Genomic DNA, 13,571 nt, shown 5'->3' on the forward strand with positions numbered 1-13,571 from the left:
CTTCAACCCCCCCACTACTCATCTTTGCACTAGCCCACCTTTCTGCCAATAGTCGCTTATATCTCGCCCGAACTTCCTCCTCCCTTAGTTTATACACTTTCACCTCCCTCTTACTTGTTGTTGCCACCTTCCTCTTTTCCCATCTACCTCTTACTCTAACTGTAGCTACAACTAAATAATGATCCGATATATCAGTTGCCCCTCTATAAACATGTACATCCTGGAGCCTACCCATCAACCTTTTATCCACCAATACATAATCTAACAAACTACTTTCATTACGTGCTACATCATACCTTGTATATTTATTTATCCTCTTTTTCATAAAATATGTGTTACTTATTACCAAATTTCTTTCTACACATAGCTCAATTAAAGGCTCCCCATTTACATTTACCCCTGGCACCCCAAATTTACCTACTACTCCCTCCATAACATTTTTACCCACTTTAGCATTGAAATCCCCAACCACCATTACTCTCACACTTGATTCAAAACTCCCCACGCATTCACTCAACATATATATATATATATATATATATATACATATATATATATATATATATATATATATATATATATATATATATATATATATATATATATATATATATATATATATATATATATATATAAATATATATATATATATATATATATATATATACATACATATACATACATATATATATATATATACATATATACATTATATATATATACATTTTTTTTTTTTTTTTTTTTTTTTTTTAAAAAGGCGGCCGTCTCCCACCGAGGCAGGGTGACCCAAAAAAGAAAGAAAATCCCCAAAAAGAAAATACTTTCATCATCATTCAACACTTTCACCACACTCGCACATTATCACTGTTTTTGCAGAGGTGCTCAGAATACAACAGTCTAGAAGCATACACATATAAAGATACACAACATATCCCTCCAAACTGCCAATATCCCAAACCCCTCCTTTAAAGTGCAGGCATTGTACTTCCCATTTCCAGGACTCAAGTCCGACTATATGAAAATAACCGGTTTCCCTGAATCCCTTCACTAAATATTACCCTGCTCACACTCCAACAGATCGTCAGGTCCCAAGTACCATTCGTCTCCATTCACTCCTATCTAACACGCTCACGCACGCTTGCTGGAAGTCCAAGCCCCTTACCCACAAAACCTCCTTTACCCCCTCTCTCCAACCCTTTCGAGGACGACCCCTACCCCGCCTTCCTTCCCCTATAGATTTATATGCTTTCCATGTCATTCTACTTTGATCCATTCTCTCTAAATGACCAAACCACCTCAACAACCCCTCTTCTGCCCTCTGACTAATACTTTTATTAACTCCACACCTTCTCCTAATTTCCACACTCCGAATTTTCTGCATAATATTTACACCACACATTGCCCTTAAACAGGACATCTCCACTGCCTCCAACCGTCTCCTCGCTGCTGCATTTACCACCCAAGCTTCACACCCATATAAGAGTGTTGGTACTACTATACTTTCATACATTCCCTTCTTTGCCTCCATAGATAACGTTTTTTGACTCCACATATACCTCAACGCACCACTCACCTTTTTTCCCTCATCAATTCTATGATTAACCTCATCCTTCATAAATCCATCCGCCGACACGTCAACTCCCAAGTATCTGAAAACATTCACTTCTTCCATACTCCTCCTCCCCAATTTGATATCCAATTTTTCTTTATCTAAATCATTTGACACCCTCATCACCTTACTCTTTTCTATGTTCACTTTCAATTTTCTACCTTTACACACATTCCCAAACTCATCCACTAACCTTTGCAATTTTTCTTTAGAATCTCCCATAAGCACAGTATCATCAGCAAAAAGTAACTGTGTCAATTCCCATTTTGAATTTGATTCCCCATAATTTAATCCCACCCCTCTCCCAAACACCCTAGCATTTACTTCCTTAACAACCCCATCTATAAATATATTAAACAACCATGGTGACATTACACATCCCTGTCTAAGACCTACTTTTACCGGGAAATAGTCTCCCTCTCTTCTACACACCCTAACCTGAGCCTCACTATCTTCATAAAAACTCTTTACAGCATTTAATAACTTACCACCTATTCCATATACTTGCAACATCTGCCACATTGCTCCTCTATCCACTCTATCATATGCCTTTTCTAAATCCATAAATGCAATAAAAACTTCCCTACCTTTATCTAAATACTGTTTACATATATGCTTCAATGTAAACACTTGATCTACACATCCCCTACCCACTCTGAAACCTCCTTGCTCATCCGCAATCCTACATTCTGTCTTACCTCTAATTACCTCTAATATATACATACATACATATATATATATATACATACATATATACATATATACATACATATATACATATATACATATATATATATATATATATATATATATATATATATATATATATATACATATATACATATAGGATGGGGTCCACCTCTGGTGTAAATTGTGGGACCCATAGCCTCGGAGAAGTGGATAAAAAGGCTTCAAGGAAGAATATTTGGATTTCTTCCTGAAGCCGTTTGAATATTCCACTTCCCCTACCACCCCATCTTTTGATATATATTTTTTTTTACTAATAGGAATATTTTATTACATAATATGGTACAGAAGATTTAAGAGATACATTGTTGATATAAAGGTGGCATATACGGTACATGTTGTTACGTGTGTATCACCGATTATAAGGCGAAAATCTCATCCAGCTCCTCAGAGCTGGGGCATGTGCCCAAAATACAGCAGGCATTACCCCGTTGAACAGCCGCACTGAGCCGCTGGAACAGGAAACTAGCTGCCCTGGGATCCCTAGTTACCCTGATGAGTCTTTTTCCCAGCTCCTTAAGGAATTTAGATGCACTCTTTCCCCATGAGCCAAGGGTCTCTGAGCCTATGGGAACAAACATATAATGATGGGCAAGTTCTCCATATTTTCTAGATTTTTGGGACTCCCTGAGGCTGGCAGCTGCCCCTCCTTCTTCCCTGGTGTATTGGAGATAGGTATCAGCCAAGGTAGATGCACATGTATAGTCCCACACCACCTGCTTCCCATCTGTCCAGGCTTGAAGGGTGATACCATCTGGATGCTTCTGGCTGCCATCAGATCTGCATAGTTGGGGTGGCTCCCTTACTGCTGGGCATCCAGCTGTTGTGAGGCTCCTCTTGATAATGTTATTAACCTCCTCATGTCTTGCAATCTTTCCCTTGGATTTACGGCACACAAGACCATGGTACCCGAATCGGTCTGCTGCTTCACTGCCACAAATACACCTGTGTTCGGCGAGAATAGGGGCGGCAAGTCGAAGGGCAACACCGATGCGGATGGTCTGTGGGTCGAGACGTGTGCCAAGGCTGGAGTTGGGAACAGCCAACAGAAAGTCCCCAGCATGAGGGGCTCTCACTGCCAGGAGGCGGGCTCTATCCTTCCCTGACACACTCTGAAGCATTGTTGAGGCAATATTTTCCACTATTGGACCATCCCAGTGCGATTGTTTGTAGTTGTTGGGGGGAGCAGGTCTGGTTCCAGAGCCCGTTAGATTATCCCAGATCATTGCTCTGTCAATGAATTTTTGGTCCTGGACTCCAATCTTGTCCCTAAGATGTTCAGGGAGAATCGCTGCTACAAGCTCTCTGGATGCAATACACGAGGACAGAAAAGCAGGTAACTTAATCTGTGATGACTTGCGGACACCAATGCCTCCTAGTCTGACTGGAAGTGTAGCTTGGTTCCACTGCCCGTCTTCTAGAGTAAGGTTAAGTACTTTCGTAAAAATCTGCCTCAGAATACTGTCATATTCGTGCAGTATAGGGTTATCATATGAAGGTGCACATCTTAGGAAATATGTCAACCTGGGCAGACTCAAGCACTTTGTGAGAAGGTACAAGGCATCGTGGGTGTCCAGAGTGCCTATTCGTTGTTCCATTCTCCTTAACTCTTCCAATTTCTTCCTGAGAATGTGTCAATGGCATTGCTTCCCAGAGGTGCTCCTAGCAAGACACTATTTGTGGGGGCATATATATACATATATATATACATATATATACATATATATATACATATATATACATATATATATACATATATATACATATATATATACATATATATACATATACACACACACACACACACACACACACACATATATATATATATATATATATATATATATATATATATATATATATATATATATATATATATATATATATATATATATATATATATTTACCAAGTCAGCCATCTCCCACCAAGGCAGGGTGACCCAAAAAGAAAGAAAATCCTCAAAAAGAAAATACTTTCATCATTCAAAACTTTCACCTCACTCACACATAATCACTGTTTTTGCAGAGGTACTCAGAATACAACAGTTTAGAAGCATATAAGTATAAAGATACACAACATATCCCTCCAAACTGCCAATATCCTGAACCCCTCCTTTAAAGTGCAGGCATTGTACAGTACTTCCCATTTCCAGGACTCAAGTTCGGCTATATAAAAATAACCAGTTTCACTGAATCCCTTCACTAAATATTACCCTGCTCACACTCCAACAGATCGTCAGGTCCCAAATACCATTCGTCTCCATTCACTCCTATCTAACACGCTCATGCACGCTTGCTGGAAGTCCAAGCCCCTCACCCACAAAACCTCCTTTACCCCCTCCCTCCAACCTTTTCAAGGACGACCCCTACCCCACCCTTCCTTCCCCTATAGATTTATACGCTCTCCATGTCATTCTACTTTGATCCATTCTCTCTAAATGACCAAACCACCTCAACAACCCCTCTTCAGCCCTCTGACTAATACTTTTAGTAACTCCACACCTTCTCCTAATTTCCACACTCCGAATTTTCTACATAATATATACACCACACACTGCCCTTAGACAGGACATCTCCACTGTCTCCAACCGCCTCCTCGCTGCAGCATTTACAACCCAAGCTTCACACCCATATAAGAGTGTTGGTACTACTATACTTTCATACATTCCCTTCTTTGCCTCCATAGATAACGTTTGTTGTCTCCACATATACCTCAATGCACCACTCGCCTTTTTTCCTTCATCAATTCTATGATTAACCTCATCTTTCATAAATCCATCCGCTGACACGTCAACTCCAAAATATCTGAAAACATTCACTTCTTCCATACTCCTCCTCCCCAATTTGATATCCAATTTTTCTTTATGTAAATCATTTGATACCCTCATCACCTTACTCTTTTCTATGTTCACTTTCAACTTTCTACCTTTACACACACTCCCAAACTCATCCACTAACCTTTGCAATTTTTCTTTAGAATCACCCATAAGCACAGTATCATCAGCAAAAGGTAACTGTGTCAATTCCCATTTTGTATTTGATTCCCCATAATTTAATCCCACCTCTCTCCCCAACACCCTAGCATTTACTTCTTTTACAACCCCATCTATAAAGATATAAAACAACCATGGTGACATTACACATCCCTATCTAAGACTCACCTTTACCGGGAAGCAGTCTCCCTCTCTTCTACACACCCTAGCCTGTGCCTCACTATCCTCATAAAAACTCTTTACAGCAATTAGTAACTTACTACCTTTTCCATAACCTTGCAACATTTGCCACATTGCTTACCCTTTCCACTCTATTATATGCCTTTTCTAAATCCACAAATGCAATGAAAACTTCCCTACCTTTATCTAAATACTGTTCACATATATGCTTCAATGTAAACACTTGATCTACACATCCCCTACCCACTCTGAAACCTCCTTGCTGATCTGCAATCCTACATTCTGTCTTGCCTCTAATTCTTTCAATAATAACCCTACCGTACACTTTTCCTGGTATACTCAGTAAACTTATTTCCCTATAATTTTTACAATCTCTTTTGTCCCCCTTCCCTTTATATAAAGGGACTATATATGCTCTCTGTCAATCCCTAGGTACCTTTCCCTTTTCCATACATTTATTAAACAAAAATACCAACCACTCCAACACTATATCCTTCCCTTCTTTTAATATTTCTGTCCTGATTCCGTCAGTTCCAGCTGCTTTAGCCCCCTTTCATTCTACGTAATGCCTCACGCACCTCTCCCACACTCACATCCTGTTATTGTTCACTCCTAAAAGATGGTATACCTCCCTGACCGGTGCATGAAATTACCACCTCCCTTTCTTCATCGAGATTTAAAAGTTCCTCAAAATATTCCCGTCATCTACCCAATACAGTACCTCCATCTCCCCATCTACTAACTCCCCTACTCTGTTTTTAACTGACAAATCCATTCGTTCTTAGGCTTTCTTAACTTGTTTATCTCACTCCAAAATTTTTTGTTTTCATTAAAATTTCTTTACAGTGCCTCTCCCGCTCTATCATCTGCTCTCCTTTTGTACTCTCTCTCACCACTCTCTTCACCTTTCTTTTACTCTCCATATACTCTGCTCCTCTTATAACACTTCTGCTTTGTAAAAACCTCTCATAAGCTACCTTTTTCTCTTTTATCACACCCTTTACTTCATCATTCCACCAATCACTCCTCTTTCCTCCTGCACCCACCCTCCTATAACCACAAACTTCTGCCCCACATTCTAATACTGCATTTTTAAAACTATTCCAACCTCTTCAACCCCCCCCACTACTCATACGTGCACCAGCCCACCTTTCTGCCAATAGTTGCTTATGTCTTACCTTAACTTCCTCCTCCCTTAGTTTATACACTTTCACCTCTCTCTTACTTGTTTCTATTTTCCTTTCGTCCCATCTACCTCTTACTCTGAGTTACAACTACATAATGATCCAATATATCAGTTGCCCCTCTATAAACATGTACATCCTGAAGCCTACCCATCAACCTTTTATCCACCAATACATAATCTAACAATCTACTTTCATTACTTGCTATATCATACCTTGTATACTTATCCCTTTTTTATAAAATATGTATTACGTATTACCAAACCTCTTTCTAAACATAGCTCAATTAAAGGCTCCCCATTTACATTTACCCCTGGCATCCCAAATTTACCTACTACTCCCTCCACAACATTTTTACCCACTTTAGCATTGAAATCCCCAACCACAAGTACTCTCACACCTGGTTCAAAACTCCCCATGCACTCACTCAACATTTCCCAAAATCTTTCTCTACACTTCTCTCTTCTCCAGGTGCATAAATGCTTACTATAACCCATTTTTCACATCCAACCCTTATTTTACACCACATAATCCTTGAAGTAATACATTTATATTCCCTCTTTTCCTGCAATAACTTATCCTTCAACATTATTGCTACTCCTTCTTTAGTCCTAACTCTATTTGAAACCCCCTGACCTAATCCCATTTATTTCTCCCCACTGAAACTTTCCACCCCCTTCAGCTCTGTTTCACTTAAAGCCAGGACATCCAGCTTTTTTTCGTTCATAACATCCACAATCATCTCTTTCTTATCATTCGCACAACATCCCACTAAGGCAGGTGACCTAAAAAGAAAAACAAATTTTTTTTTTTTTACAGCTAGTAACTGATACAGGAAAAGGGGCCCTAGTCCCTTGTCCTTGACATTTTAGTTGCTGCCTCCTACGACATGCAAGGCTTACAGAGGAAGAATTATTTTCCACTTCCCCTATCTAAATATCTGTACCTATTAATGAAGAGTGGATATACAGTTTACAAATATCTCATATCATGATGCCGGGATGAGAAAACACCCTAGTGGATGTAGAGTTACTACAGTTCCAAGACTGTGGAGTTGATATGTCAATTACAAAACCTGCATATGCTATATAACTTATGAAAATCATAATAACATGATTGTAAACAAATTCTAAACTACTACACCAAACTCTTAATAAAATGGACCTCTATACAAGACTTTAAAAATACATAATAAAACTGCTGGTTAAGTCAATTTGGAAATAACTGACAAACTTTGTTCGCTAGAGAATTGTCTGGTATTGTTATTATATCCATCACAACAGCCATCACTGACCACTCGCTTCCTCTTTAATAGTTCCTTATATCGAGAGTTTGCTGTAGTGGTTAGAACACCTGTCTCCTAACTTAAGACTGGCTTACCAAGGGTTCAAAGTTTGTCTGTTCAGTGAGCTTTATATATGAATAACGTCCTTCTGATCCACCCTAATGCAACACACAAAGCTTTAAATATGGGAATATAAAGCTAAAGCACTGCAGTAAGCCTAGGGGGCCTTGCTAAATAGGTCCTACTCATACCCAACCATCGTCACCAGACAAGCCTGGCCTAGGGCCAAGCTGCAGGAATGTGAAAACTTTCAAAACCTTTCAAAAGTTCTTATTTTTATAGCTACCAAGAGCATTTGTGTCAATAACAATACTTTGCAGTCTGTACACAAATAACCTGCACATAGAAGAAAGAAACTTATGATGATGTTTCAGTCTGACCATTAACTAGTCACACACTGTGACTAGTTAATGGACTATGTCGGATCAAAACATTGTCACAAATTTCTTTCTCCTATGTGTGGGTCATTTGTGTATTTTTCCAGTCACTGTATTGTGCCTTTTTGTTCTCTATTTTGCGGTCTCTTCCACTCACCTATAAATCTGCTCTCAATTCACTGCCTTCCTATTGCCTTCCTAAATCTGACTTTATCAAACTTAAATCCACTGCTGAAAGTTCCATATTAGATATTTTATTTAACAGATTTACATAGTTTATCCTTTCTTTGTACAAATATTTGATTGGAACATTTATGAACAGTGAAGTGACTTAATATTTCACCACTACATGTACAAAATATCACGAGAAACCATACCACGGGTGGGGTTTGATCCCGCGGTCAGAGAGTCTCAAAACTCCAGACCGTCGTGTTAGCCACTGGACCAGCTTGCCACAATAAGATTCATCCAACTAGGTATATTTCTATACCATCATGTTAATGGCTTTGAGGGGACTTGAGCTACAGTTCGTCACGGCCACGCTAGCTGGAGATTTGTCTGTAAAAAACTTGCATTTGTGGTCACAGTGGTGCCTATGCTAACCTTCCTATGGTGTAGAAATATACCTAGTTGGATGAATCTTATTGTGGCTAGCTGGTCCAGTGGCTAACGCGACGGTCTGGAGTTTTGAGACTCTCTGACCACAGGATCAAACCCCACCCGTGGTATGGTTTGTTTACAATCGTGTCATTACGATTTTGTGAGTCATGATATCACGAGAACATTGATTCATGTACGTTTTTGCAAACTAAGACTATTCACCATTCTTCTACGAACATCAAAACAAACCAAAATAATAAGTACGGCATATGGCAGTTTAAGTGATTATGTTCTTATGTTCTTCTTATGTTCTTATGAATGAAGTGATTATACATTACTTGCAGCAATTTTTTTAAATGTGAGAAAATTAAAAACATTTAGGTATAAAACAACATCAATGATGTTAATTAAACCAAGTAAAAATGTAAGCGTACTAATCTTATACCTTTGGTGGGTTTCCAGAGTCTTTCTACTCCTGAATTTATGTTCTGGTATTACCCAATACCTTTTGCAGTGTTGTGTTTTGTGTTAAGGCTATACTGAAAAGTTCAAGAATGTGAGAAAGTTTCAAGACTATACTGAAAACTTCAAGAATAAGAGATAATTTAAATGTTTATCAGATGAAAAGTCAAAAAAGAAAAGAAAATTCTGAAACTTTAAAGTACAAACAGTTCAACCTAATACGTAACATTAAAAGTTAAAACTGACCCCCATACCGCTATCAATATTAACCTACCATCATCCTAACTCCATACAGTTAAAAAAAAATAAATGTTTTATACTAGAGAAAATTGCTTATGGTGAACCTCAAATAAAACTTTCAAATGCCATGGTGATACCAACAAGATGTGGAAAAAGACACTTATGTACAGTTCGGGACATTTATTCGGGACAACGTTTCCTCTAATAAATATCCTTAACTGTATGTAAGTGCTTTTTTTTTCCACATTGGGTAAAGCACAACACTTCCCCACTTCTCAGACCATCACAATTATTGACTACACTCACTATGCTGTATATGTGAGGCCCTCCTGGGAGGGCCTTACACACACACACACCACCTATTTTCGGTGTTCCACATTTTTATTGGCTTTCAATTGAGCCATTGTTCATTATATTCTGTGCTTTTACCACTGCTCCACTATTATCGTCATTTTTTTACAACAGCTGCATAAGGTAAGGACAACCAGCGCCATTAGAGCTGTATGAACAGGACCCTCCTATATTTCACACATCATTTTAATACCACTCCGGACACTATACCTAAAATGTTATGAAGATCTTCTATTATTTTACCACATCATCTGTTTCCCACCAAGGTGGAGCGACCCAAAGAAGGAAACACATCCACCATTACTCACTCTCTAGATGTCTTGCTAGAAGTGCACAGACTTCACAACCATACACTACACAAATAATATATGGCAGTCTCTAAGAAATTAAATCTTTTTTTTTTCAACACATCGGCCATCTTCCACCAAGGCAGGGCGACCCAAAAAAAAAAGAAACACTTTCACCATCATTCACTCAATCACTGTCTTGCCAGAGGGGCACCGATATTACAGTTCAAAACTGCAAATATCCCCACCCCTCCTTCAGAATGAGGCACTGTATTTCCCACCTCCAGGACTCAAGTCTGGCTAACCAGTTAATTCTAACGAAACACCCACATTTGCTATCCATCTCTCCGTCCCTAGAGACCTGCTGGTACACACGGAATATTTCTCTTACATGACTTAATTTTTTAAAATCACCCAGACTAAAAACAGTAAAGGGAACTTAATTACCATCAATAAGTTTAAAAAAAAATAGGAACAGCAAGAGTTATAAAAAAAAGTCCTTTTAGAAGATAGAATAAAAAATATTTAGGCTCAATGAATAAGATGCATTTAAAATGAACATGCAGAATTAGCCATTTTTTATGTCATGTAAGCCTAAGAGACTAAAAAATGTGACAGCATTTTTATATGAGCATATGCTGATAGATACTTTTAAGATCTGAAAAAAATTAAGCAAAATATATTCCAGATGTTATTAAGTATCTGTCAGCATAGACTCATAATAGATGCTGTCACATTTTTTAGTCAGTCTCTTAGGCTTACATAATCTAAGAGACAGACTAAAAATGCAACATCATCCATTATAAGCCTAGGCTGACAGATACTTATAAGATCTGAAATAATATTCAAATTAATTTTTTAATTTTTATTCAATCTACATTCAGCAAAAATAACAAAATGCTCCAAAATTTCACTGACAACAGCTTTGGCTCATAAAATGTGAGTCACACCATCATGCGAGTGTGTGATTGAGATATCACGGGCGGTAACAGGCACTGGTCTGGAAGCTATGTTACCTGAACCTAATCCTAACACTGGGTCGAAGCGGTAGGCGCCTTGGGGAGGAAGAAGGGAAGATAGATGGGTTATTGGTACATACACTTAATTATGGGAATCAAGGCAGAGGGTGTGGACTGTGTATGGTCAGGTTACTGGTAAGCTAAAATAGCTGAAGTTGCCACAACAGCTTCTGTAGCTGTATGTGAACCTATACAGGAAGGCAGAGCTGGATTAAGCTTTTGTAGGCCCCTGGGCTAGAGTACTCTGAGGGACTCCAGTGATATTTTCAAAAGGAAAAAAGTTTAAGAAATATTAAATTTATTTTTACAAGGCTAACAACAATTAAAATTCAAATATTTGCTTTGTGTAATTCTTGGAAACAAATTTCTCCAAAACATCAGTAAATTGTAAGTTGTTGAGAACATCTCTGGAGGCCCTCCAGCTGGTGGAAGCCCTCCAGCTGGTGGAAGCCCTCCAGCTGGTGGAAGCCCTCCAGCTGGTGGAAGCCCTCCAGCTGGTGGAAGCCCTCCAGCTGGTGGAAGCCCCTGGGCTGCAGCCCATATAGCCTATGTCTTTAACCAGCTCTGCAGGAGGGTCCCCATATATACAGAACCTATTTTTAGTTTTCCATAATTCTGTTGGCTTTCAACTGAGCTATTGTTCCACCCACAGGTGGAACATAATCAACAATGGTTCAGTTTGAAGCTGACAAAAATGTTGAATATTGAAAAGAAGTCGCTGTATATGTGGTGCCCTCCTGTATTTTTCTACATAGTTATTTCTATAAATTTCATCAACCTTCTCAATATTTTTTAAAAGTCACTTTATTTTCTATTCAGTTTTAACACCCAACAACTAGTCTTCACTACTAACTCTAATTATTTAATAATAATAACTGACTGGAACTAAGTATATTCAGAAGTAAGACATGTCAAGCGTGTTCTGCATTGTAATGTTACACATTAACTTTCCAAGATGGAAGTCAAAGCGACAGCAAGTTTCTATTTTTTTTTAACACACTGACTGTCTTTCACCGAGGTAGGGGGACCCTACCATATGATAATAATATAACATCTTTACTTCTACACGTACATGTACAAGGTATACAGACCATAGCTGACATCACTGACATACTACTATATTGAAAGACACTTTTTATGCAGAGCATTTCAGGCAAATTAGGTCAATTTTTGTCCTGGGATGCAACCCACACCAGTCCACTAACACCAAAGGTACCCACTTTACTGATGAGTGAACACAGACAACTGGTGTAAGGAAACACGCCCAATGTTTCACCCCTCACCAGGAATCAAACCCAGACTCTCACCATGTGAAGCGAGAGCTTTTGCCACCAGGCCACGGGCCACCGTGACCTGGTGGCAAGTTGTGTGATATGTAAGACAGCATGTTGTGTAATACAAGGCAGATATATTACACAATTTGTATAACACAATTTGTGTTATACAAAATCAATTACAGCAAAGCAAGTTATTAGACTATGTTTCGGCTCAAAGACGAGATTTTTTTTCAAGTCAAAAAACTCAACTTTGACCAAAGGTTATCTTAATAAGAGACCTAATTTGGTGTAAGTCTCTCTATTACCCAACTTCACCAGTACATTCCTTTGTAATAAAATAAACTGACTTTTTAAAAATTAAACCTTTGGTAAATTAAATGTAATAAAGGCATTTTTATATCTGTTAAAACAGTGACTATTATAATTTCATCTGCACTAAAGAACAACAAACTTCAGAATTTAACAATAGCCTCCAGTAACCAACCAATGTATAAATACAAGACAATATGTTCTGATTTTTGCATATGTTTTATTAAGGGCAAACAAAGCACTAATTAAAAGGTGAAATAAAATATCTATACTGTAATCAAATTACATACTCTAAAAAGGGCCAATGGTTTTCTTAGTACAGAAGAGCTTAAGAGTGACCAGTCACACACAAAAATCTAAGCACTGCATTACATGAGAAATTACAAGGCTTAAAGAGTCTGCCTGTTGTGAGTGAATATACCTGGCACGAGCTCTCCTAATCCCATATGCTCTGGTTTGTAAAGAGAAAATATATATGCAAGATCAGATACTGGTAGAAGGGCATCTTCATTTAGGAATGTATTGGCCACTTACTAAACTCAGTGTGTGTGTTTGGGTCCTAAATACATGGATTTATCTCTCTTCTAAAAA

The 13,571-nt window shown here is 38.2% G+C and overlaps 1 protein-coding gene across 8 annotated transcripts in view; it reads right to left on the reverse strand.

The window, feature by feature from the left end:
• The window catches only part of LOC128687247 (phosphatase and actin regulator 2-like), a 1,174,904-nt gene that overhangs the window by 178,366 nt on the left and 982,967 nt on the right, over window positions 1–13,571 (reverse strand). For 6 of the 8 annotated variants that reach the window (XM_070098451.1, XM_070098449.1, XM_070098448.1 and 3 more), the window contains one exon: window positions 11,392–11,430. The exons of the other annotated variants lie outside the window; for them this stretch is intronic. In XM_070098451.1, coding sequence (XP_069954552.1) covers window positions 11,392–11,430 — 39 coding nt within the window. The remainder of the gene's footprint in view (window positions 1–11,391; window positions 11,431–13,571) is intronic. 8 annotated transcript variants of the gene reach the window in all.

The sequence above is a fragment of the Cherax quadricarinatus genome, chromosome 62 (genome assembly GCF_038502225.1).
Source record: "Cherax quadricarinatus isolate ZL_2023a chromosome 62, ASM3850222v1, whole genome shotgun sequence".
Lineage (NCBI taxonomy): Eukaryota > Metazoa > Arthropoda > Malacostraca > Decapoda > Parastacidae > Cherax > Cherax quadricarinatus.